Source organism: Lissotriton vulgaris, chromosome 7 (genome assembly GCF_964263255.1).
Source record: "Lissotriton vulgaris chromosome 7, aLisVul1.2, whole genome shotgun sequence".
Lineage (NCBI taxonomy): Eukaryota > Metazoa > Chordata > Amphibia > Caudata > Salamandridae > Lissotriton > Lissotriton vulgaris.
The window spans coordinates 1,319,327,826-1,319,355,739 of NC_141695.1; the positions used below are offsets into that span (position 1 = coordinate 1,319,327,826).

General features: G+C 41.8%; 1 protein-coding gene across 1 annotated transcript in view; it reads right to left on the reverse strand.

Annotated features, from left to right (window-relative positions):
- LOC147703591 (uncharacterized) overlaps positions 1-27,914 on the reverse strand; it is a 265,386-nt gene that overhangs the window by 41,642 nt on the left and 195,830 nt on the right. Inside the window, exon 4 of the mRNA XM_086931935.1 lies at positions 13,951-14,120. Coding sequence (XP_086788061.1) covers positions 13,951-14,120 — 170 coding nt within the window. The remainder of the gene's footprint in view (positions 1-13,950; positions 14,121-27,914) is intronic.

Here is a 27,914-nt window from a genome sequence, read left to right on the forward strand (position 1 = left end):
GTCCCTCTCAAGAGCGGTGAGGTCATCGACCAAAAGTTTGCACATGCCCCAACTGGTTGCCATACTGTTGTCCCGGACCACCACTTTATCAGCATCCCATTCCATGGCACGAGATGAGGCAGAGGCAACATTCTCTGCAAAATACAGAGGGACGCATTGGGTCAGTCCCTTGAGGAATGGGTGATCAGTAAGAGCCTCAACTGATAACCGCCATATGAGTATTGTGGGGCGCTGTATACCCCAAAATAAAGTGATCAGCATAGGGCAATGATCTGATAAAGAGCGTGATAGGTATTCCCATAAAGTGAGTAATGAGGCAAGAGAAGCAGTACACAAAAAGAGGTTGATTCTGGCATGAACATCCTGCACCAGGGAGCAATAAGAGTATTTGCAGTGGTGCGAACGACCTAAGTGCAATACATCATGTAAGCACATGCACCTACACCACTGGTCAAAATAATATGCCGTATGAGAACTAACCTCCGCGTAGAGGGGGGAGTGGAATGACCCAAGTGAACGTTAGCTACACAGTCAAAGTCACCTCCCCAGAGCATGGGAAGCAATGGGTCCTGAAAGAGAGCTGGAGTATGCCCGACCAAAAAACTTGTGTGATTGGCATTGGGGGCATAGAGCACTACCAATGTAAGGGGAGGCCCATCCAAGTTACCCATCCGTCTCCACCTTCTGAGTACCCAAGACAAAGGGGACACCCGGGTGATCCAAATAAGCATGCCCCTCACATAAGCCAACATTGATGTACCAAATACCTGTCCCCTCCATTTAGCCCAGACTTTGAAAAGTTGGGGCAGAGTGAGATGGGTCTCCTGTAGTAGAGCGGTATGAGTGTGCCGGTGCCCGAGGTAGGCGTGTACATGGTAACGTGTGTCAGGAGTAGCCATGCCATGCACATTCCTCGTAAAGATGTGGTATTGGGGGACATAACAGTCAGATAAATAGACAGATAGGATGCTCAGAAACACCAAACAGTTCAAAATGATTGCCAGGACATTTCACTCCTCCCAGCAAAGTCTGACCCCACCCATACAACCACCTCCCAAATCCACACAAACACCCATCCCCTGAGAGTGAAAAAAACATTTGTCAGATTAGGAGCAGACTCAGAGCTAAAGTAACAATAATCATCTAGTATGACTGTACACCCCCCAAGGTAGAAACCAAGGGGCTGCCCAGATCTGCTCAATTCTGATAAAAAAATCATAGTTAAGGAAACAATAACATTAGTCTGCATGGGAGTCACGGAGGGTTGTGGCATAGTGGCCAAAGGAGCAGATCCTAGTTCACAGGTCCTTGCAAATACATAACAGGAGCAGACAGCAGGAGACAGCGTTCATGGTGGCACCACAGACCATCAGTGAGCCAGGAAGGTGAGAAAGCAGATTGAATGGGCAAATCATATGTGATCAGCCGATATTGGAGTGACCATGGGGGCAATCAAGCTGAAGGCAGAGGTGTTATCTGAGGCACAGATATCGGAGCCTAGGCCCTCAGGAGATTTATCCTAGAGAGCTGCAAATGGATTCTCATGGTGATGGAGCGCAGCCACCTGCACAGCACATACCTGTTCCGCTACCATTTGATCCTGATCTGCTCGCGCCCGAGTCAGTCTGTGCTGTCAACACTTAGATTTCAAAACAGATTGCCAATACTGTGCAATGATTTGATTTTTGCCAAGGGGATGAACTATCTGTCGCTAATCCCAAAGACCACTCTTTCTGTCAAGATATTTTTCAACAATAGATGCCTTTATTTTAATTTTTCATTTATGTTTTTCTTTTATTTTTTAAGTAGAAACGTTTTTTGGGTTGTGGTACATCACCACATATATAATTTAACTTGAATCAATTACATTTATCATATACAATCAAGGAGGATGAAAAGGAACTAATGGGCTGAGGATCTGAAGAAACAAAAGAAGGAAAGAAAGGCAAGAATGCCAGGGATTGTACATTTAACACATAACACTAACAGATGACAAATTCACGACAGACAACAAAAATATATTGAAATTAGAAGGGAAAGAGGGAACTTTTCCTCTATCAAAAGATGAATTTTTTATTCATTAGACGCCCTATCAGAGACCTGTTTTAAGTTAAGCAGGTGGGCCTACTCCACTAAATGGTAAAATGCACAGATCTAGATTTAATTCAAAACAATAGACCATCCAACATTATTACATTCAAAACATATTTGAAATTCGATTGGTCTATGTAGATAAATAAATCAGAACAAAGGTCGACGCATTTCGAATCCCTGAGGTTTGAGGGATTCTCTTCAGGACCAAAAAACAATATCTGTAAGACATAAATTAAATAACGTACTGTCAGTTATTCGTGTGAGCAACTCTCAACTTACATCCAGCTCAGCATGTACTCAGTGCATACCTGGATTGTCTCGTGGTGTGTACACTTCTGGAGAGCTGAAGAATCAAAAAAAGAGAAAAAACACTTGTCTACCAGTGTTGGATACAAAGGAGGCTTCAAAAAAGAGTGTTTCGTAGAAGTGTCACTTACTTGTGTAGTCGATCGAGTTCTGTCCTACTTAAATCGTTTTAAATATCCGTGATTCGGTTCTCTGTATAGAGATGTTTTTTTCACTCTGGAAGAAATGTTATATGTGGTGATGTACCACAACCCAAAAAACGTTTCTACTTAAAAAATAAAAGAAAAACATAAATAAAAAATTAAAATAAACGCATCTATTGTTGAAAAATATCTTGACAGAAAGAGTGGTCTTTCGGATGAGCGACAGATAGTTCATCCCCTTGGCAAAAATCAAATCATTGCACAGTATTGGCAATCTGTTTTGTTTATTACGTTACTGGCACAGCCTTACTGTGCTTTAGCAAAAACCCTATTTTGCTATCTGAACACTTAGATTTCAACATCACCCATATCTTATCACCATATTCCCCATTCACAGTGCGAGCAAGACACTTGGCATGGAGCCAGGTCCAAACATCTTCCAGTATAGAGAAGACATGTAAAGTATCACCATCAATGACCTTAAGCTTAGTAGAATCCAGCAAGGCGTACCATAGTTGCTGGTCTCTTAAGGGTTGCTTAATGTTCATGTAGGCACCTCTTTTGCATTTGACCTCAAGAGTGTAGTCAGGATAGGCCACAATGGTCATGTTTGAAAGCACCAAGGACCCTTACTGCGGAATAGTTGGAGGATGAGATCTCCATCTCAGAAGTTAGGAAAATGTGCTATTGGGTATGTGGGGGACCCCAGTTGGGGATGGGCACCCTGGGACCTGATGTGTCCCGTCCACAGAAAACAGCAAAGGGATCTTGCCCTTCAGTACAGTGCCTGTTAGACCTGACATCATTGGCGTGAGTCTCCCTTCCATTTTTGACGGATTGCCTCCTCTGTTTTGACATGTTTTTGCTGGTTATATGTTTTGGGCACTGTGCCACAGTGCAAGTGCTCCATATGTTAAATTGATGTACTAATTAGTGATTCCATAATTGGGTTATTTGATTTACTTGTAAGACCCTAGTACAGTGCACCATGTGTGCCCAGGGCTTGTAAATCAAATGCTGCTGGTGGGCTTGCAGCACTGGTTGCGCCACCCACAGAAGCAGCTTGTAAAGTGTGTCTCAGGCTTGCCATTGCAAGGTCTGTGTGCAATCTGTGACTGCCATGCCAACTTGGCCAGTGCACCCACTTGTCAGTCCCTAAACCTCCCCTTTTCTTCATATTAGACACCCCTATGGTAGGCCCAAGGGCAGGGTGCATTGTAAGTATAAATTGGGACAGGACATGCCCTCATGTGTATAGCATGTCCTAATAGTGAATTACAGCCATTTTCGTTTTTCACTATTGAAGGCTACCTGTTATCCATAGGCCAAAATGGGCAGTTAGATTATTACATTCTCATAATCCTAACTGACTCAGGGAACATGGTAGAAACTCGAATTTAGTATGCCTTAACTCAGAATAATAAAATACATCTTTTAGTAAAGTTGGCTTTAATATTCTGTGTTTGAAAATACCACTTTTAGAAAGTAGGTATTTTCTTGCCTAACGTGTCCAGGCCTGCCTCTGCTAGGTTGTGTATCCTTGTGTGGGTTTGTGAGTGACAGGGCTGGGGGATTCCAGGAGACAGGAAGGGGCAGCCGAGTGGTGAATAAAGAGATCTGCATCTAGATGGGAGGGAGGAGTTGCACCTGAGAGCTGAATAGGGCTGGGCCTTCCCTCTACAATGCTGGCTCCACCTCCTGTGGCTTGTCTGATGTCTCTGCCCTGCACTGTGAAAGGAGAGAAGGAATCTTGGCAACAAAGTGCTCCAGAGCTGTATCTTCCCTCCCCTGTGCTTGCTCCACCTCCTGTGGGGCGGCTGATGTCTCTGCCCTGCACAGTGAAGGACTCTCTGCCTTCAGAGAACAAAGGATTTTGGGGTATAAATATTGGGACCCTGAACCAAAGAAATTAGATCACTTCTGGAACAAGAAACTTTTCTGCCAAGGAGAAGAACCAAGGAAGCTGCAGGAGTTTGGACTACCCCTCTGCCAGTGTGCTGTTTGCTGGGTTGGCCTGCAGTGGTTGCTTCATTGCCAAGGGAAAGGAGAAGGAACTTTTTAAGGACTTTCATCATCTACAGTACAAAGTAAAATTGTCTACAAGGGATTTGTTTAACCCCTATCATTCATATTATTTGTTGAAACCTTAATCAATGAGATTGACATACAAGAACTATCTCACAGGAGTCCACAGAACAACTTTTAAAGATATCTGAAAGCAAAAGTAACACACGGAAGAACCTAGTTATATGAAAAATATATATTCTGTATTTATTTACTGAATTCAAAGTTGATTAAAGGGGATACATAAAATCTTGGATATAATGCAGCAATGTAATGAAAGAATGTATAAATTAATTTAACAAAACAATTCATAACATAACAACCACTCCTATTAGTCAAGTGAGAGCAACTAGAGAGCATAAATTATTATTGCTCTTCCAGACTTGGATGTCTTAGGAGATGGTGTGCAGGTCGCCGTTTCGGTCTTTGTAGCTGTAGTCTCTAAGACCATCATCAGGAAAATTGTTTTTAGCAAAAAGAAGTGCCCCAGGGTTTTTTGGGAAAGAGTGAATCTCCCGGATTGAATAGGAGGACTTGTCTTAAAATCTCTTTTTAGCTTTTATGCTAATTTCAACCAATAAGATCTCGATATCCAAACAGCAGTTTCTGGATAGATTCCAAAAGATTGAAGAACGAGTTCTCAATTTGGTTTGTTCAAAAAGCAGCCAAACCACTCAGCAAGTACCGGTCCATAAACTGGAGTTGCTTTTCCTCTTGTTTGCCACAGTGAGGTGGATTCTTGGTTGCGAGATGTTGCTCATGCTGCGCTGTTCTTCTTGGTCTGCTCCTCTGGTCTGGTCAGCACAGAATGTCGCCAAAATGTTGTAAATAGGTTGTAGTAAGCAGCAGGACACTTCTTTATAGTTTTAAGTTAGGTTTAAGTTTATTAGCCCCTTCGATGCTCATGACGAGCTCAGCTCGTCATGAGGCACAGTGCTCCTGTGCTCATGACGAGCTGAGCTCGTCATGACCACACCCGTTTTCATTATGGCTCAGCACAGGAGAGGGATACCATCAGCAGGGATGTGGTTAAGTTACAGCAGAGCAACACAACTCACCAGACCATCAACTGTCAAGTGTGGAACATTCAAGTGCCACATAGAATGTAGACAGGCATTCTGGGAGGCTAGTAGGTAGGAACATAGAGGAGAGTGTGAATTACGGCAGGTGGCCATGTTGGGAGAAGAACCAGAATACTACAGTGTCCTGCAGGGGACCGAGAACTTGGGCATGGGGGAAATTCCAAGGTATATAACACAATGTCCAGAACACTGCTCTGAATGCGGTGATTAGGACGCAGAGAAGTCCAGCAGAATTCCAGGGCACCAATTGTTGCCACCCACCCTGTGTCAAACACTGCAAGCCTCCACGTGCGGCGACCCCCTGCATCAACAAAAAGCGGGAGTGCCCGGCATACACCATTGTCAAGAGCCCACTATAACAGGCAGGTCCAGTAGGGTGATCAAGGACTCATGTGGATACTGGGCCATACATGGTCAGGCAGGGGGGGTGGGAGCCCACTCAAAGTCACAATAATGTCACAGTTGTCCCCAGAGGCATCGACGGACACCGCCATGCCCCAAAAGTCACCAGGACCAAGAAGAGGCGACCAGGGGAGTGAGAAACCTGGGAGGCCCAGTCAAGGTCGCTACGTTCAGCCGGACAACTCCCTCAGCAGACATAGAAGCACAGTGGTGTGATGCTGTGAAGAGCGCAGCTTAAATCAGAAAAACTCTCGCTTGTGTGTGCTAGGCTGCCAGCATGTGGTTATTAGGGTAATGACAGGCTCAGCAGATGTGGTTGATAAGTAATGGGCCTGGCACAGAGCTCTTAATAAGAATCCGATGCGGCCGCTATTTTGGCCATATCCCCACATGCTTCTACTTAAACGCTCCGCCCTAAAAATATGCCCCTTGGGAGGTCAAGTTTTTTCAAACCATGCTCTCTAAAGTATGAACTTCCTGGCAGGATTATGAACACCCACTCGACTAAGAAAAACCTGCCCCAGCAAGGGCTGGACTTTGGTATTTGTGCAGGGATTGGTCATTGAAGACTGAATTATGTAAAATGGCACATTTTCTTTGTCTATGCCAGATGCACTCTCAATTGGGTGTGGCAGGAACAGACAGGGGCAGTGGAACATAATACACAAAAAGTTCGCTCTCCCAGGAACCAGTATTAAAATATAGACTGATGGTTTGAAGCCTCAGGTCCTCCTTTCAATGTAGAGGAACTGGCAGCATATAGAGGTGGGGGCATGGCAACACTGAACCAAAGGAAGGATCACCAGGTCTTTTTAAGCTTTTTTGTGCAGATTATTTAAGTGAAAACTCGACCTGAAGGTATTGGGGAGCTTTACATGACCACCAGTTACATTACCTAAGGTCACATTCTTTTTCTTTTTAGACACTGGGAGGTTAAGTGATTTGTCTAGAATCACAGGATGTTGAGTCAAAGCGAGAGTCGACTCTGGTTACCTAGCTTCACGGTTGGCAGCTCTGTTTGTAACGCCACATCCTCGCCCCATTTTTTGGGGTTCCACTCTACTGTTACAAGTTGTTTTTAAATAATAACATAAAACACTTCACCTTCTCCTTCTTATGTCAGTTTATGCACAGCACTACTAGGTGTTGCCAAATACTTTGTATTCTCTTTTCGCAGCCATCTTGTTTTCCTTAATTTAAGCTGCAGTTTGGATCCAAAAGGCTCACAAAAGCCCACAGCCCCACAAAAGCTTCTGACATTCCTGCTTCAGGTATACCCCTGCAGGATGTGGGTTGTGTGTGACTGCACATGCTAGCAAGGGATGCCTGAGTGGTCCTTGAGACCCCTGTGCCCAGCTTTCAAGGGTCATCGCAAGGGCACCGTGACTGTGTGCCACTTATTATGTGAATGCAATGTTCCACCTGCCGGCTTGTCTTCCCTGAGCCACTGTTTGTAATCTATCGAGGGCACAGGAGCAAAGGCTGTCCTTTGTTTGCATTCTCAAGATCAATGGGCCATATTATCAAGAAAGGGCAATACATTATCGCCCCTTTTATCGACAGGAAACTGCAGCTAAATCCGCGATAATGGGCTTGATAATATGCCCTTGTGAATTCCCATAGAAGCCCAGGTTAACATCAGAACCTGGGCTTCTATGGGAATTCACAAGGTCATTTTATCAAGCCCATTATCGCTGCTTTAGCGGCAGTTTCCTGCCGATAAAAGCAGCGATAATGTATCGCCCTTTCCTGATAATATGGCCCATTATTTTTCTTTTTCTACTGATTTTTTCCACCAAGTAAAAGATATGAGCATGGGAGCGACCTGTGCTCCGAGCCTAGCTTGTTTATATGTTGTCTCATTTGAGGACAAGCATATTTTTAATGTATCTACCCCGTTCAATGAAAACGTATCAACCTGGTCCCAATACATAGATGATGTTTTGTCTTGTGGAAAGGGACTAGAGAATCCTTATTAGATTTTATAACATGACTAAAATCAGGGGATGAGAATCTGAAATTTACCTCATCTATTAACAAGAATAGTTGAGACTTTTTTGACATCAAAATAAAAAATATATCAAACCAACAGATCGTAACACAATGCTACAATATGATAACAACCATTCTGCATGCCAAAAGGACAACATCCCTTTGGGTCAGTTCCTTAAAGTGAGATGTAATTTCACGAATAGGAGAGACTTTGAAGTGCATGCTGAAAAGCTGATCAAAAAATGCTCAGAGAGGGGTTACCCCAAGAAATTAGTGAAGAGTGCTTATAAAGGAGCACACTACCACAACAGGGATTCCCTGTTCGAACCTAAAGATAAGAACTTAGATATGAATAAATTGCCAATAACATTTGTTACGAATGTCGGTAATATTAGTAACAAAATTAAAAATGTAAATAATAGGAATTGGCATCTGTTGAATGATGAAAATACTGTCAAATTAGCCATACCAATTTTTTCCTTTAGAAGGAATTGCCCCATCAAAAATTTCTTAGTACACACATATAGCAGTGAAGTAGAATGTAAACAATCGACTGACTAATAGATTCATCAAAGTCCTCTTTTGCGAGTCTGTATTAGCGAATATTAAGGAATCGCTATTTCAGACTCGCAAAACGTGATGCATGTAGAAATCGCAATATTTTTTGCGATTTCTACTGCTTCATTATTTGCGATTCGCAAATTGCTAATCGCAAATAAGGATGCAATTTCCCATTCATTCCTATGGGCCTAAAGGCCCATAGGAATGAATGGGGAGTTAATCCTTATTTGCGATTAGCAATTAGCGAATCGCAAATAAGGATGCGATTTCAAGGGTGCCAGGGTGTCCAAAGGACACCCTGTAGCACCCCTGAAATGGAAATGTACACTGATGTTGCGCACACACATGTCCAAAGGACATGTGTGTGTGTAACATGCAACTTAGATAAATGCACTAAAGTGCATTTTTCTAAGTTTTCGCTATTTACCACGTAGTTAGACTTCACGGTAAATAGCGGCCCCGGATTGCAATTTCGCAATTTTAAAATGGTTCATGCATTGCATATAAGGAATCGCAAATTGCGACTCCTTAAATGCAATCGCAATTTGAGAACTTGCAATTATTTGTGAATTCTTAAATTGCGAGAGCATGAACCATTGATGAATCCCAAATGCAATTTTTGCGGGCGCAAACGGCCGATTTTTGCGATTCGCACCGTTTGCGCTCGCAAAAATGTTTGATGAATCTACCTGTATATCCAATGGCCCCCTTCCCGAAGGTAATGTTCCATGCAGTTCATGTACCAGTTGCGGTAATATAATTAAAGGGTGTGTGATCACACACAGTCAGGGCTGGACTGGCCATAGCAGGCACCAGGCAATCCCCCGGTGCGCTGCACGGGTGGGGGCCAGTTTTGGGCCCCTGGGGGCCGTTTTTGTTACCGGGCCGTTTTTGCAGCATAGCTGCAAAATCGGCCCTGTACCAAAATCGGCCGAAAACTGGCCCCGGCAAAGAGCTCGGCGGCACCTCCAACACCCCAGCGACCAAGCACTTTGCCAGGGCCGGTTGTGTTTCCCAGTCCGGCCCGGCACACAGTGGGTTCCCACATACTGAGAAAAACTGAGTCAACTGTCATACAAAAAATGTAGTCTACCTCATAGTGTGTCCTTGCAATGAAGGATATATTGGTGAAACATGTATGTCGAATGAATTTGTAGAATGCAATTATCTGAAACCATCTGTATTGCACAGCAGCTTAAACAGATGAACTGCCATAGTTACTTAAGTTTCATTAGGAAATAATATTTAAAAATAATGTACTTTCTTTATTGGTATTTTTAACATATACAGCACACAACACTTAACATGTACAGTACACATGAATCTTTGCCTAAGCAGGTGAAGCTAAGCCCATAAAATATAGAATTGAGCATTAATCAAGCTTTCTAGTAAGCTCACCTATTTTTCAATAAAATGTATAATGGCTATATGGGAGTTTCGCGGTTTTCTGCATATTGACGCATAAAGCACTGTATTGTATTTTTCCTTAAAACCCTGTGATCTATAGATAACGTATGTCCAAAATCTTGGAAATTCACTATGTTGCTCATGTTGCTGGGATTTTTTAATTGTCACCCGGCTTCAATGCAGGATACCTATTTAAGGTGTGATTTGCAAGTCTTTCTAAGATAAGTGTTTATCGCACTTACGTCATATAATAACTCTTGATCGTTTGGGTCTTTGTTATAATTTATTAGTACGGGTGAAACCCAAAAATGACAAAAATAATAGAATGTCAGATGGTTCTAAGTAAAGTTGTAATCATTAAACGCTTTTTTTTATCATCTAGAAATTAATTTTAAAGTACAAGCGCGAACCCGAATCTCAGCGGGATCGCAGGGCGATTTTCTTCATATTATAAAAAAGGTAAAATCGCACACTAATAATTACGCATGAATTAAAATGGCTTTTCATCCACTCCAAACATATATATTTGCTTATTTTGGCTCAATCAGAGTATCGACAATGTTGAAAAACGCAGAGCTAGTGAAACAAAGCTAATATCTAAGGTGCAGCGCAGCCGACTAGGTTTATCCAATCTAGTTTTAAACGGAAAGCTCTAACCTAGTAAGAGACTTAGCGTTCGAACAAATATACCTTTAGGAAAATTAGATTTACTATGTTTCTCCTAATTAGTGCTTAGGCCCTCATCCTTAAAGGCCGTGCATTTGAACTGCAGGTGGCTCTATCAAAACTATTGTAGGCTGCTGCACTAATATAAAGGTACGTGCCAGCCCCCACATAATCATTATTCCTTAATCAATCCTTGGTTCTTTTTGGTTCCACTATCTTCATTACTTCGTTTCGGATGATTCTTTCCTTCCGATAAAAAGACATCTATTTAAAGCTTGAGACAACTTGAATTCAGGGTCTCCTATAATATTAATAGGTGGGTCTACGTAATATCTTCCCCCCTCCTTTTAATTATGGATCATGTGTTAATTTTTATATTTCATGTATATTTTATATTTCATCGTACTCACATTTACTATGAGTGACTTACGTCAGACTACCAAATTTGTATTAGGATATTAGCCTGTATCAGGTGGTCTCTCTTCACATGTACAGTTAAAATGATATGGTGCAATAAATGCCTTATAGGTTAGATGTGCTGCTAGAGTAATGAGAAATAAATGTGTGTTTCAATAAATATTCTTTGCCATTTAGATTTTCATGAAAACTTTGTCCTGAAGAAGGTGAAGGAATTACTGTTCACCGAAACGCTGCGTCGACCCCTTATAAGTTTTCTTTCTTTTTGATATTTGTAATAAAATGTTTACTGCATGTGTACTGTAACTTCTCCACAAGAAGATGTTTTTAATCTATTGCGATATGAAATGTTCTTCCTCATATCTATTATATGTGTTTTTATAAAATAATGTAAAATAAATATTCATTTACTTGTTGGAATTTTCTCACAGATGTTTGGTTTTAATAACCCACAGCAGACTATTAAGTTTTTTTATGACATTATATTTTTATGATTCTTTTATTATATAAATTGTTGTATGCTTAAATTAGATACACCACATGATCCATACCAAGGCATGCTCTTAGATACAGATAATTTTGCCTTGAACACAGTTCTTTGGAAAGGGATATTATGTGATTTCTAACTTAATTTGAATGGGGCCATGCTTAAATGCACATATAGGACCTCCACCTTGGGATCATGCAGCTGCATAATGTATGCAAGGGCACAAGCATTGCATGGCCTTGTACCAAAATAGAGTACTAAGGGGGGAACATGGTGCAAATGCCTATTGTCTGGGGCACACTTTCTGCAATGTGGCCCCTTGAATGTCTCAAAAGCAGACGTTCCCCGTGTGTAAAAGCAATACAGAGTTAAATTCCAATTAAGGCCCAGATCTACGCAGGGCTTGTGTCGCCTTTGAGTCATGCAAGGCGACGCATGTTGATGCAAGCCCTTAAGTGAAATGTATCATGCCACAATGCCCCTGCCTGGCATAGTAAATATAGAGTAACGCAATGTAGCACAAGTTGATGCCTTATGTTACTCTTTCCTGGAAAGGCGTTGCATGGGTGGAGTGTGGGTGTGCCTACGCATCCACCCATGAGTCAAAATGCTACACCTTCCCAGCTAATGCATAAAGAGGAGAAATATGTTTATTTCTCCTCGGTTTTTTCCTCTTTCTGTATGTGCTGCATTTTGCAGAACTCATAGAAGGAGGAAAAAGTCTTGGAGGGTTGTTTTTGTGCAGGAAGGTGTCCCTTTTTTGCACAACAACGATCCTGCCTGCAACGAAGGCACCCTTACAACATGGTGCAAGGCTGCATGGTGCAAGGGAGCCTGCATTGGCGCTAGTCTGCACTCCCTATGCCAGCACAGGGAGAGTGCAGGAATGTGCTGTATCTTAGTAGATATGGCACATTTCTGCCCTTTCCCAATTGTGCAACGCAGCACAGCAAGGTGTCTTGCTGCGTTGCATGACTTGCTCGTAAATCTGGCCCTATGGTTTCACCTGTAGCGCCCAAAATACTCTTCATGATTCTGAGTGCTGCTGGGAGACTATATTGAAAGTAATGTATGAGGAACAAAATGGGGTATGAATGGTTGGGTATAATAAACGGAGCAGACTTTTTCAGAAATAAATAGAGACGGCGAAGAAGAGAAGCATGCAGCAGGATGAATTTAAAAGGAGGGAAAAGATTAAGGAATTAAACGAAGAACCAGGAGGGAAGAACATGTTCAGAGCTTAGGAACAGGGAGACAGTAGGAAACAGAGAGAAAAAGAGCTGGATGGAGAGTTGTGAATTAGTCGCAGTTCCAATGAGAGTAGTTCACCCAACACTGGTTTTCCTTTGCATTGAGGTATATATTTTTTGCATCTTAGTTATACACACAAAGTTACAAGCACCATGTGGCACAGACAACTGCAGTGGACGAACTTTTATCACCTCACATGGGTCTGCTTAAAATCTATAGTGGAAGGGGAATGGCAGGACGGAATGGAGGAGAGTGATGTTGAGAGAGAAACAGAGAAAGAAAAGGGGGGATTTGAGAGTGAGGCTGAGAGAAAGAGGGCTAGACACACACAGGACAGGCGAGGAATCAAACGAGACAGACAAAGAGAAATAGAGGAAAAATGAGAGAGAAGAGAGACAAGTAATGTGACAAAGGGGAGGGATGTATCAGAGAAAAGGAAGAACTAAGAGGGAGCCAGAGTTAAATGATCAAGTATGGGGAGGAGGGAGGACAGAAATGGAGGACGGGAGTGGACACGGTGACAGCAGTTTGCACTCGTCCCATGTTAGATGCGACTAGCTGATCGAGTCCTGTTGGCGTTTGTAGTTTTGCATGTCAAGTTATAAACATAGGACTATAAATACCAGAATGCAAAGGAACAAAGGAAAAGCAAATGGGCGAGTTACAGACAGTGAGGGTGAATTTTGAAATCTCAGAGGGAAGGAGCAGCGAGGTGGGAGAGAGGGAAGGAGGAATAAAGGAAAAGAAGATGGACCGGGAAGAAGCAGACAGCAAAAAGAAAGCAAAGGGAAGGAAGGCAGAAAATGGCACATAAAGCCACTTCCTGTGTTGTCACTTTCTGCTGTGTTTTACATTGAGCCAGTTTCTGCCACCTCATGTGAATCAAAGGTCCTGATCTATGGCTATGTTCCTCCCAACAAGAAATGTAAAGGGTGTCCCCTGAAACTCTGTACCTATGCGACTGCTGCAAATAAATGGATGTGTAAGTGGTGGGTTTGGGTATTCACTTAAATGTATAATGGATACTACTGCACTGAAACACAACAGGCACACTTTCAAGAGTGCTAACAATACTCACACTGCAAAAACTCTTCTGTCCTGCTGTGTAGCCAGCGCACAGCATGTCATTTTGGATCAGCGTCAAGCCCTGGCTCTGGTTTAGGTACTGCAGAAACATGGAGTTGCAATATGTTGAGTCTATAAGGGGGACTTGCACCTCCTGCAGGGTCTGCGGCGGGGGCAGGCTTGCTGCGGGTAGAAGAAACAATGAATGAACAAAAGGGCATTAGTATTTTTATACAACCCTTCCTGCAGCCCAGTAGAAACTGTCAATACTTGGAGGCCATCTTGTAAAGCCCAGTCCAAGGTGTTCGACTTCTGACCTTTGTTTTGCAATGTTTCCATACTTAAATGCAACCAATGCCTACCTTAAATTCCAATTAAACACCTTAGTTATCAGGGAGATAATAGGCATGGGTGGAGAGTTAAGGTGCTCATCAAATGTAGAAGTGCTACAGTCACCCAATAGGTTTGCGGACTTCTTGCATAAAATGTGCAAACTGAAAAACTGTCATGTGGTCTACCTACTGGCTCTGTAGTCTGGGTCACAAAGAGGTACCGCGGCAGGGTACCACCTATGTTATCACATGCGGACAATTAATTGCCGCTTTTCAATATCAGATTTATATTTACATCCATTTTTTTTCGACGATACTCCTCTACCCTACATGGATTTCTGCATATAATTAACACACTATCCAGCTTATACACAACTAAACGTTGACCTGATCAAAAACTATTCACGTACGGTGGAGGGGGTTGGTGGTGGTATTCACGTGACAGAAAGATGGTTTTGAACAAAATACAACATAAGACTGTTTTCAAAGTTCAAAGTAAAACTGACATATTCTCTACAGTCACATTTGGCCAGTTTTCCAAATACTCCTCTTTCATTAACATATTCATCATCAATTATTTTTAATATTAACCGTCCATGCATGAATATTTATACTGCATATATTAATCCGACACTGAGGCAATTATAATATTTTAACTTCTTTAGTACTCAAACTGAAATTAATTTATTCTAAACGAAAGACATATACTCAAAACTCAAGGGCCTAATTGTAAGAAAATTAATTAGGCTCTTCCACTTTATTTTCAAGGGTTTCTCTAAGGTCGAGAGCTTTTTCCCCCTGAAGGGCTTTTGTTTTATGGGACTTAATACATGGTGGACGGCGCGCCTTCCTAGGGGGTTCCTGACGCTACGGTGGAGTTCCACGCCTCCACGTAGCACCTGAGCACTCTGCCCTGGCTCCTCCCCCCACGAGGATGATGGCGGCAGGTAGCTGGCGTTTTAGCCGCTCCTGCTTTACGTCTCGGCAAATTATCAGTGACCATTCCGGTCTTCTGCAAATAATTCGCGCTTCCCGGAAAAAAAAGCCTCTCGGCGCCCTGGACGGGGGACGGAAGACGTTTTTGGAGGTCCCGCAGGCATTCTTTCAGTAGAGGTCAGCGAGACAGTGGCAAGAGCTTGCCCCCTGAGAATCTTTTTTTCTGGTTTATATGCCTTCCCCTAAACTCTGCAGACTCAGCAGTGGCGGATTGCTTGTAGCTGCGATGATTCTCTGGCCGACGGACCAGCAGGCCAGCGATTTTGATGCTTTGAGACGCCCGCATCTTTTCCAAACCGGGTCTTGCTTCTATGTCGGTGGTGGCAGGTGAGCTTCGTTCCTTCTTGTTTAGAAGGGGAAGGCGCACGGAGTTAAAAACGCGCAGAAGGGGAAGGGGAAGAAACACTTTTACTGAATTGCCACACATTGAAATACACTGAGATACACTGTAAACGCAGAAGGGAAAGGAACTTTCGTTGCACCGCTAAAAACTGAGCTGGTTTTTTGTACCTTTTTTTGCATTTCTGGCGGTTTGAACTTCGACATCCAGAATCCTTGGCTCCTCTCTCTCCTCCTTCTTCTTCTTTTTTTTTTTTTTTTTTTACTGCAGTAAGATTTAATATTATTCCATTTGATATGGGCAAACTTTTTTTTTTTTTTTACTGCAGTAAGATTGAATATTATTCCATTGGATATGGGCAAACTTTTGAATGCTCGTGCTAAAGCAAAGGCCTGCCGACAGCAGGCTAAAGAGGCAGCAGAAGCCGCTAAATTAACGGGTAAGGACGGTGGTAAGATGGAAGGTTCTATACACTCCTCTGAGTGCTCAGATGACTTGGAGTGGTTTCTCATAGAACAACCTGCCCCAATTATTCCGGGTGAGAATGTGGGACCAGCGGAGACCAGAAACACGAATATCACAAATCTTGGTTTGGAGGCTGCTCTGACGGGGCAGTTTACTCAAAACGGATTAAAGGAAGTAAAGAGAGTCAACATGCCGGATGTGCCTAAAGTCTAAAGCAATTTCCTTTGTTTGAGAAGAAGCCAAGTATGATTTTTGCTGGCAGCTCAGTCCAATCTGCTGCTCTACTTGCCGTGCCTCCTGTGCTTTTAGGGCAAAATCCGGCACAAATTCCATCTGAAGTAACAGCTTCTAAGGTATCCTCGGGGAATCTAGGCCCCATGTCAACTGTTTCCACCACTACCTTACTACAAATTAATGAAAGCTTGGCATTGGTAGGCCAAAGGGGCGCTGAATTGGCAGTGTCTCAAGTCGATTTGAGATCTACTGATTCAGTGGCTCTAGTCAGCCCCATTCTTGATATGGACACCAAGACTGTTGGTGAATTGCAGATGTCAGTCAAAGATATGCTAAACTTAATTTTGGACGAGGTGAGGGAAATGAAAAGGTTCCAAAAAGCTGAACTTGCTTTAATTCATCAGCGATTGGATAAAATCGAAGATTTAGTTTCCACTTTCCCTGCTCGGTTGCAAGAGGCTGAGGGCGAAATTTCTAATCTGGAAGATCAAATGACTGAGGTCAAGAAAGATGCTAAAATTATTTCCAAGACTACAAGGGCTTTGGATTTAAAACTGGATGATTTGGAAAACTATATTAGAAGATCGAATCTTCGAATAGTGGGGGTTCTAGAAGGAATAGAGGGGTCCAATATGGTGCACTGGGTCACCTCTTTCTTACAGCAGAAAGTGATCCCAGAATTTAAGGGGGACTTAACAATCACTAGAGCTCATCGCGTTCCAGCCGTTTCCCAATTCTACACTTCCCCGCACAATTCTATTGAACTTTTCAGATGTTCGGATAAAGGAATCAATCCTTTCCAAGGCTATCCAGCAGAGACAATTCGCAGTAAATGCAACTACCAAATGTCGAATTTTCTCAGATATGTCCGCTGTTGCGGCCCGTAGGAGGAAGGAGTTCGTTTAAAATTTTACATCTGTTTAAAGCCAAGGGAGCCCAAGCCATGATTGCTCAGCAATCTAAATTGAAAGTTTTGATTAAGGGCAAATTTTATATTTTGTCAGATGTCGATGAAGCGCAGGAATTGCTTAAGGAGATTTCTTAAGGAGATTTCTTCTGGCTAGAAGGGCAATTGTTTTCTTTTCTGCTTTTTTCTTTGTAATTCTTTGTAATGCTTCAGTTGCCCTTTTCTCAAGATTGTGGGGGCGGAGGGAGGTCAGGTCAGGTGTTCAGGGGTGAAGGGGTGTAATAACACGACACCCCAATGTTGAGGGATAGGGGTTTGAGGCTAGCGTGGAGTAGGAGTAGGAGAAGGGCCACAACAGCTGGGGGGGGTTGGATGGCTGGGGGGAGCACTGGTGGAGTGAGGGGAATCGAGGGAAAAAAACAAAAAATGAAGTCCTTTGTGCTACTGCTCATTTACTCTTCAATTTCTTACCATTTTTGCTTTTCATGATGATTGTAATCGATAAAAGGGGCAGTCAGATAGAGAATGTGCAATGTTCCTTGAGATATTCTTCTTTCAGGTTTTCGATTTTAGTATTTTATTAGAATGGGTATGAAAATTATTTCTTTGAATGTTAATGGCTTAAAATTTAAGAAAAAAATGCGTGCCATAGAGTTATGGGTGAAGACTGAAAATCCCGCTGTCATTATGTTACAAGAGACTCCTATTCCAGCTACAAAAATTGAGCAGTTTTTTATGTTTAATTCATGGTCGTCCTATCGAGGCTTCTCTTCGTTCTCTGAGTGCAAGCATGGGGTTGCGCTCTTTCGAAATAAGAATTTACATGCTGAGATTATACAGACAGAACACGGTGGTTCAGGCCGTTGGTGCTGGGCCAAATGCAAAATTAACAATCGACAAAGACCCATTACTTTTGTCAGTTTTTATGCCCCAGTTCAGGATAAATCTGAGATTCATGAGGATCTATTTCAATCCTTATTGATGGTGGGAGGAGATATTGTTATCGGCGGCAATTTCAATATTGCGATGAATATAAAGTTGGATTCAACTTCCCATATGAAAAAACAGCTTAAATCACTTGGATCCATTATTAACAATATGACGACATTGGATCTTTGCGATCCTTGGCGAACACAAAACCCATCAAAAAAAGAATTTACCTGTTGGTCCGGTAGATTCAAGTCTTCCTCCAGTATCTATTTTTTTCTTGTTTCTCAACTACTTAATTTTTGTTATCAGAAGATTTTGCATAACGGGTTCTCTGATCATGCAATGCTAGTCATTGAACTGGCATTGGCGGACAATATAAGAACCCCTAAGCGATGGTTGTTCAATAAAAAGTATTTGTACGATACAGCATGGGTGACATCACTTAAATTAGAAATTTCAGACTTTGTTGCTCGCAATATTGGAACAGCTCCCCCTAGTTTTGTTTAGGATTCCTTGAAGGCTTTTGTCCGGAGTATAATTATCGGTAAAGATGCAGCAGAATGGCCTGCTTCTAGGAATATAAAGAATTCACTTCAACAAAAAAATACATGTCTTGACTGAACTTGGGCAGCAGAATCCCGCTAGTAGTGTGCAGGAACAATTAAACGAAGCCAAGAGGGAACTTAGTAAACATTTTTTCACTCAAAGCGAAGAGATTTTTCTTAGGCAATTGCAAAAAATGTATGAGGAAAGTCATTTTACCGGTAAATTCTTGGCCTGGCAGGCTAAAGAACAAGCTGCAGCAAATCTGATTCATTCCCTAAAATGCCCCACCACTCATATAGAGACATCTGAGTCGGCTGAGATAGGGAAGATAATGCTTTCTCACTACAATCAGATCTATATTAGACATCTTAATATAGATCAGCAAAAGCTACTTGATTTTTTGAGTAAACACGCACTGCCTACTCTTTCCCCAATAGATCAATTTACAATGGTTAAACCATTCACTAGGGAGGAAATAGAGCTTGTGGTGAAAGACCTTCCAATAGGCAAGGCTTGTAGGCCTGATGGGTTCCCCGCTGAGTTTTTCAAGGTATTTTTTAGTTCTTTTTCTGATCTTTTTTTGCAACTTTTAAATTCTATGTTGAATGGCGGTTCAATTCCAGACTCGTTCCGGGAAGGAACTGTGGTGAGTTTTTTGAAAAGGGGTAAAGAAGCTAAAGATCCGAATTCATACAGACCCATCACATTAATAAATACGGACTATAAAATCACGACAAAATTATTATCCATACGTTTCGATTCCATTTCTGCAGACCTGATTCATCCGGATCAAAATGGCTTTATAGCCGGTCGACAATTGATAACCAATACACATTTTTTGACTGAGGCTTTAGATTATTTTGATACACGAGAGGTACCTGCATTAATTTTGTTAATATATGCGGAAAAGTCTTTTACACAATTTTGGGATTCCTCAGAAAATCACAAACCTGATACAGAAGCTTTACACAGGTGCTCAAGCCAACGTTATTATTAATGCAGCTTCGGTGGGATCAGTGTTAGTTAAGCGAGGTACCAGGCAGGGCTGCCCACTGTCACCCATCCTTTTCGCATTCTTTATTGAACCATTAGCAACCGCAATCGGAAACTGTGTAAATATTTCTCCCCCCGTTACCACCATGGCCAAGATTAAATTATATGCTGACGATATTATGTTGTTAATCAAACCTGATATGCAATCTCAAACACATGCTTTGAAGATTTTTGAAGAATTTGAGGCTCTCAGGGGGTACCGCATTAATAAAAAGACGGAAATTCTGGTTTGTGGGGGTATATACCCAGTAATTCATTCTGATCTACGCAGCTGCATTAATAACAGACCCAAAAGATAGCTAGGGTTTTTTTTTCTCCGTTCGTTAAAGATCTGTATATACTAAATTTGAACCGCTTCTTCAGAAGGTTCGCTCAATGCTTGCACGATGGAATCCATTGCAATTATCCATTCTTGGCCGTGTTGCGCTAATAAAAATGTCTGTTCTTACCTTATTTAATTTTTTGTTTTCCACTATTTCCTGTTTTTTACCCGGGTCTTTATTTCTAAAGCAGAATCTTTGTTTTCAGCATTTATTTGGGCCAAAAAGACACCCCGGATCGCACTAGGCACTCTCTATGAGGATAAGGAGAAAGGTGGCCTTGCTCTACCAAATCTTAAGGATTATTATAATGCATATTTTGCACAATATTTGGCAAGATTTAAAAATCCAATTCATGGTCGGACGATATTTATAAATTTCTTTTTTGATTTAATCTGTCTTGAAATTAAGATACCCTCCCCGCTTCAGGTACTTAAATCACCCAAATTTGTTCGCTATAAGATACTAAACAGTTTTTTTAAGAGACGCTCTGCGATGCTTAAAAGATACTACCTTCCCATTTTTAATTTAACAACCCCCCTGAAAAGTGTATTTTCACTCATAGGGATTGAAATACGCCCCGAAATTCTGGACAACTGGCAATGAGCAGGGTTTAATATGTTAAGGGACTATGTCAGGAATGAATCTTGGATAACCCTGACAGAGATGGCATCTCTAATCCATGGGAATTTTTTATTGATTGGTTCATATAAATTGATTTTATAGAATTCTGGGTCAAATGGACACTACACGAATTAGCTTACCTACTCAATTGACTAACAACCTTTTTGCAAACCCACGGGAGAGGAAACCCGGGGAGTGGAAAAGCTGTTTAATCTTGAGTAGGGAGGGGGATTTAAGCCTAAAAGCCATCAGTAAATGGCAGAGACAAGAAAATCATGTGCTATCCCCAATTACCTGGAAGACCATTAACAAATTGAATTTTACTGTATTAAGGGGAGCCAATTGGCGCAGAATGCTATATTTCAGCAAATGGCTTTTGTATCGCACACCGGCTGTTATCGCAAAAATGTATATTAATCATCCATCTAATTGCTTTAGGTGTATTTATTATGCTCCGGCTAATTGGTCCCACATAATGGCCTTTTGCTTAAAAATAACGGCATTCTGTGATGGGATTTTCTTGTTTTTTCAAAATCACTATAATATTATGATTTTTTTCGAATGTAAAGTAAATTTTGTATGGTTTCGATCCAGACCGTATGCTTTCTGAACAACTGGCAACACTGGTTTATATTGCAATGGTGGTTGCAAGATCGCTGCTATTGCAGAATTGGGGTTCACAGCATTGCCCCATGGTGCAGGAATGGCTCCATAAAATGGAAAGGGTTAGAAAAAGCGAACAAATTTATGCTCAGAGAATTGGAGGGATAAGAGAATTTGAAAAAATATGGGGAGTCCCCAGTCGGCCCAGATGCCGGCTTAGAAGTACCGATGGAGAGAGTGGTGCTTCACTCTACTCCTGAGCCACTGCCAGGTGGGGTGAGGTCTTCACTTCCTACAAGTTCGTGAAATACATGACCTGTAAGAAAAGACAAGACTCAACACCTAGAATCTTCAGGTGATCTCTGTGCTTGTCTCCATACCTGTTTTCTTATTCTTACTTTTCACTGTATATCTTACTTTGTTTTGCAGTAGCAATAGTTGTTGTTGGGTCCTGAAGAAAGCAAGGATGAATACGTCCCTCATTGCTGAAACATGTCGACCTGGTACCATATCTAGACAGCTAATTTTCAAACTGTCTTGACAATTTTTTAATATTGGTAGAGCAAGTATCACCAGAATAAAATCGTTCAGTACTCCCTCGTCCAATTTTAAATGCACTTTTTCATTGTTTTCATTTTCTCCTTTTGCACTGCACTTTTTTGGTCACCTCACTTTTTACAACTCACCCTTGTAGGGAAGTGGTAAGACCATACTGCCTCCTTTCTCAGCTGAGAGGACCACTTACCATCTTGGTTACCTTTTTCCTGAGAACAGTACATCTGGGTGTATGGTCTCAAAGGAATCCCAAATGATGAAGGGCGGTTCCGAGTGGTGCCTGATGAGTATCTTTGACCATCTGCTAAGCTGTCTTAGTTTACCACTATTTTTTAGTCAGTTAGGAAGTTTTTGTGCCATGTGGTGATTTGCACCATTAACTTACACTACCTACAGACCCTCTGGTACTCTTGTGTTGTTGTGTACTGTGGGACTGCCTACTCTGAAAGACAAACAGAGTAGGGGCTATTGGTGTAAGGACATCAGACTACCTACCATGTTTCGAGCGGAAAGTCTGGTGTATTTCTTTCTGTGTGTCACTGTCCGGAAAAACCTGTCAGTACTGGACAAAAACAAAATGGAAACTGGCTCATGCAGTTTGGGAGAAAACTATCTGGTTGTGGGGGCCATTAGTTAGTTTAAAAAAAAAAATAAAACTCCTGCTTTGGAGGTTGTTTTTGAAAAAGAAAAAGGTTTGGTGCACGACTGCCCATAAGAGAGCGATCAGACACAAATTGGCACTGCCATCAGAGGATCTGCTTTGACAGTGGTTACTCTGAAGGCACAGAGATCACTGCTTCAGTAAATTCATCTGGAATTTCCCCAAGGGGAAATACTGATATTACAGGATTTGATTTTTTTTCAGGGAACAAACCCTCTTTATACTTCAAGTTAAAGGTCTCGAAATAAGGAATAACTGCAGAAATCGGTGCTTGTGCAACAATTTTTAAATAGTTTACCCTAACTCTGTGTCATTTCCCTGGACAAATCCCTCCAGGCTGACTCTGGTAATATGTGTACAGAGAAAATGCCCAAATAGTGAATTTTTCAACTGGACTTTATTTCCTGATTGGTCCCCACACCCTTGCTGTCCTTTATAATGAAGCCCGGACTAATGAGGCAGGATCAACTTTACTCACATTGTCATTTTATTCCATACCCTTCTATATCAACCACAAGTCTGCTGTAATGTATCCTCCTTGTTGTGTACAGTCTGTGCCTGACTAATTAGTGCTCTGGACAAAAGTAATTGACTTAATAAACCACTTTTAGCCGGTGGAGCGTGAAACTCAGCGTAACTTTGAGAGGCAATTTTGTTATAATTGAAAATAAACTGTTTGTCCTGAAGCTCGTGCGGCCTAACGTTAAGAAAATCACTTCCTAATTGGATAATTAACAGCGGGTGAAGCCGAGTGTGAAAACAATAACCCTATTAATTAGAGGCTTTACAACCTGCGTAACGAGCGTTAATATGTGAGTACACTTTTGAACTGTTATCAAGACCAAGTGTCGCACTGTTTACTTCACCTTTTCAATTCATGATTTTGGCGCGTTTACCTCGTCGGTGCAATCAAACGTGAAGCGAGTTTCGTTTGAAAATCAAACGCACTCAAGCGTAAAGGGAGTCGTCCTTGACAGCGCTTTCAGCTTTAGCGCATGTGGTTGACTTTGAAGACATTCCGATTGTCAATTGAAAAACAAGCAGCACATGTATTGAACGCACGCATGCAACTGGATCTTAACGTCGAAGTGTCATTGCGACGTCAGTTCTTTCAGCGTCAAGCCATTGTTTGTTTATTCATGGTTCCTGGCAACAGTAATTGGCTGAGCAACGCCGAAGCGTCAGCACTACGTGAGCGTTTAAGAATTGTCTACTGGTTCCCTCACAACTGTGAATTATATGCGTTTCAAGCCTCGTTTTCATCCAGATTCCACAGCGTTTTATCGACAGCTCAATTATCAAGTTCCAGCTGTGTGAAACTATTTATACAACGCATTTATATTATTCAAACATTTTGAGTTTTTTCTGCCTTCTCAACTTTCAGCGCTTTGGATTAATTGGAACAATATACCATTTTTGAAAAGTTCTACGTGCATTTCAGGATGCACACACCTTACTTTTGTGTACATTTTTATTTAAACAGATTTATGATTACTTTATATAATTTTTAGCATGTACTTTTCACAGTATTCTTGATTACATACTATTACTACATAATACTTTACATTGCATATACTGTTATTAAGTGCATTAACTATTTCCCCAACAGGAACTGTATACATTCATTCTCTAGATTTATATTATTTTATCAATTTTATTGTGATTATTAGTAATGCAACAGTCTATTCTACCATCTCCTCCTTTCCTCTCCGCTCCTGGTAACTCTCCCTTAGAATGGGAATTATGGCATCGAGGGTTTTGAGGCTAATCTAGAAGCCATTGAAGCAGATGTTTTTACTCAAAAGAAAAGGTTTGCATTATTACTTCACTCCTTGGGTACAGAAGGGAGAAAAATGTTAAAACATCTTCGTCCTTCTGTCGTCATGGGTGAGGGTGATGCTATTGATGAATATGCATCATCCTTAAAAGTATAGGATATTAGATTTTTTAAAAACGTAACATTAATATGGAGAGACATCAATTTTACATGAGAATACAGTTACCTGGGGAATCTATTGAAATGTTTGTAAGTGATCTACAGATTTTAGCTGCTACATGCAATTATAAAACCTTTTATGATGAAATAAGAGATCAAATAGTTGAAAAAACTAATAGTAAAAAGATACAAGAAAAGTTGTTAATTACTCAAGATCTGACTTTGGATAAAGCTTTGGAATTTGCGAAAAATATAGAATCAACTGCTATGTATATGGATCAAATGGCTTTAGATACTAGGACACATACCTTAGCTATTGATAAAGCTGTAGTCAAGAAGGAAGTTAAGTACGATAAACAACGTAAAGTATTGAATGTTATAGGTGCGGTAGCAGAAATCGAGGGAATGCTCCTTTTTGTCCTGCCATGGACACATTTTGTGCTAAATGCAAGAAGAAATGCCATGTTTCTAAAGTTTGCAAATCAAAACCCGCTTATCCAAATGTCAGTTCGTCCACTAAGGAAGTTCTGGCTATTGAAGCCAATTCTGAGCTCAATCCCAGTTCTGACCGTGAGAGGAGATGCATCGCCCAGGTGGTGACGCCGTGCTGGTTGGAGGCTGACAGGAGGACCACAAGCCCCAGGACGCTGTTGGGCCCTCTGGACCACTCGCCCCTCCCCTATGTTAACCGGAAGGACTTAAATTATCTGGCCTACCCCGCAACGCGGGACGCGCCGGGCGGACGCCGGGCTAAGCACGGGCAAAGGGCGGGCCGTCTGTGGCTGTCAGGGGCCAGAGGATGCCGGGTCGGGCCACCCCCCAAAGTTTCACTAATGGGTAAGAGAAAACAACTGTGTAATGGGGGACAAGGGGGTCAAAAAGCTAAAGTAGCGCGAAAATCGGACTCTATTATTTCTTATTTAACCTCAGTAGTGGGCGTTATTACTAAAGAAATTGCAAATGCAGAGAAGGAACTGGGTCTGAGCTCCTCGGTAACCTCTGCAGATGGGATGGGACTAAATGATATGATTATGATAGGGGCACACCCAGAGACTCAGCCAATACGAAATGATACTTTGTCCGACAACGAGGAAGAAGTCACTATTGTGGAGGTATCTAGAGAGAACACTTTGGCCTCTCAGCCCCACCCAGAAGAGTTACCTAGCTCAAGTGTGCAACAGACTATGGACAAATGAAGTACTAAGAAATGCACGAGAAAGTCAAAACATGTCACTAATTCCAATAGTGACAATGAACACGCTATTCTTAGTAAACTGAGCGACAAGATAGAGGAAATGTTTAACCTGCGCTTAGAGCCTGTTTTAGTTGGAATCGCAAAAGACATTGTGGACACGCTTAATACATGCATCTCAGGATTATTAAAGAGATGTGATGTAATTGATTCTTTTGTAAAAGAATATTGTGTGCAACACGACTCACTGATGCATGCTCAGCAATCACACATATTTGGTATAGGGTATAAGGAAAGTTTTCTACCAATCTCCGGCCAACCAATATCCAGGCTGACACGACTACGATGCCAGCTAACATAGAGCCGAGTTTGATACCCAAGTCACACGTTTTGGGAAACCCACCCTTACTACTGGCACCTGCAGCTGCTAAGTGCATAGGGCAAAAGACCTTAGAAAATCATCAAAATGTTAATAACGCACTATTAAAACCCTGTGAGTTTAATTTGCACCTCCCCCCCCCGAAGCAGTCCCCTTGGTGGCTGTATTTACAGGAGTAGCCCGCTAGAAACTAATAGCAGAGAGTCCACCCAGGAGCTCCTAAGAAAATCTAGGAACTGGTGTGGGCAGTATTCTAGCGGTGTGACAGATATTTCTTTTTGTATTAGCATGGTCAGAAGGGTAGGCTGGGTTGGTTATCGCCCCAAGACCCTGGCAGGGGATTGTATTGTTGTAAACTTTAATTAACATGACGTAGCTGGCAAACTGTTCTGGGATGGATCGGACATAGTAAATACCGGCATCAGGCCTTTGCCTTTGGGTTATTTCTACCCACTACCTAGTACCCAGAGAAATGTCCGTTCCACCCTTTCACCGCCCCCACCATGCAGAAGAAATCTTACCACACAGACTGGGGATACCCCCGCCCTCCCCCAAAATAATACCCACCCCAGAATCCCCATGCGACCCAGAAAGCACACACGGGAACCAAAAGTTCCCAGGGTATGGGTTTAACTCTAATTGTTTTTCCCCTTTTTTGTCAATTGGAGGAGAACGATTAACTAGAAACTACAAACTGTATACCAGTACTAAATGTAATTGAACGGTACCAAGTTACCCCATGTAAAATCCTGAGTTGGAACACCGCGGGATTAAGTAAAAATAGCAGGAATGATAACTGGGTGGGATCTTTAAAGTTGCATGATATAATAGCACTTCAAGAAACCTGGGGTACATCAAATAGTTTCTCTTTAGATGGATATAGCCACTTTTGTATCCCTGCGAAACCTGGCCTGGCCGGTAGAGCTAAGGGGAGGTCTGGTACTCCTCCTTATCCTTAAGCTGAACGGTACTTTAAAGCAGCTAGAGTCAAGTTCTCATAATTGTTTAATAGTAGAGTTGTCAGGGACAAAAACATATAAAGTGCTATTTATCAATTTTTATAATTCAAGCGAGAGCGATTTAACAAATCAGTATTTAGTTTGCTTAGAAGATTTTTTTTTTTCAGGATATAGATCCAAACAAAGTACTTTTGATGTCATCCTTATGGGTGATTTTAACATCCACCTGTGTGGCCTAGATTGTAATATTGAAGCACATGAAGGACCCCGTATTCGGTATGTACACACTTTGAACACACAAAACAAGGGGAGGCCCTGGAGAATCTTTTGGCCCACATGAATCTTTTTGAATCTGGGTGTGTCGAAGGGGGTCCTAGGGTACCTACGTTTAAAGCAAAAGACTCGGGTACAGTCATAGATGATATTTTTTTGTCATCTTTTGTTTTATCTAGGGTTTTATTATACAAGGTGGGAGCTTCTGTTTTTAGTGACCATAACCCTGTGATCTTAGAGGTGGCCCCAGGGGGTGTTCTGGGATTTAAAGAAACACAGGCTATGGGAGTTAGTTACCTGACAACAAGAGACCAGGGCACAAGACTCAAATGGTCAAAGGTGATCGCGGAATCCTTACTGTTGGAAGTTTTATCCAAGTTTCAAACGGAGGTAGCCACTTGCTTGGACTATTCCTTACCGAGAATGCAGATAGTTGGTGCATTTGACGCCATTTGTCACCAAATAAACACAGACCTTTCGGTCACAAATAAACCTAGCAGGTATCAAGGCAAGAGATGGTTCGACAGTAGTTGTTCCAAGGCACACTTGGCTTTGCCTAAAGCCTCGAAAGAATGTCCTAGAAACAGAGAACAAATAGCAAGTCTAAGAAAAATATATTAACAGGGTATCCAAGAATGTAAACAACAGATTAAAGAGGAAGCCTGGAGTAAA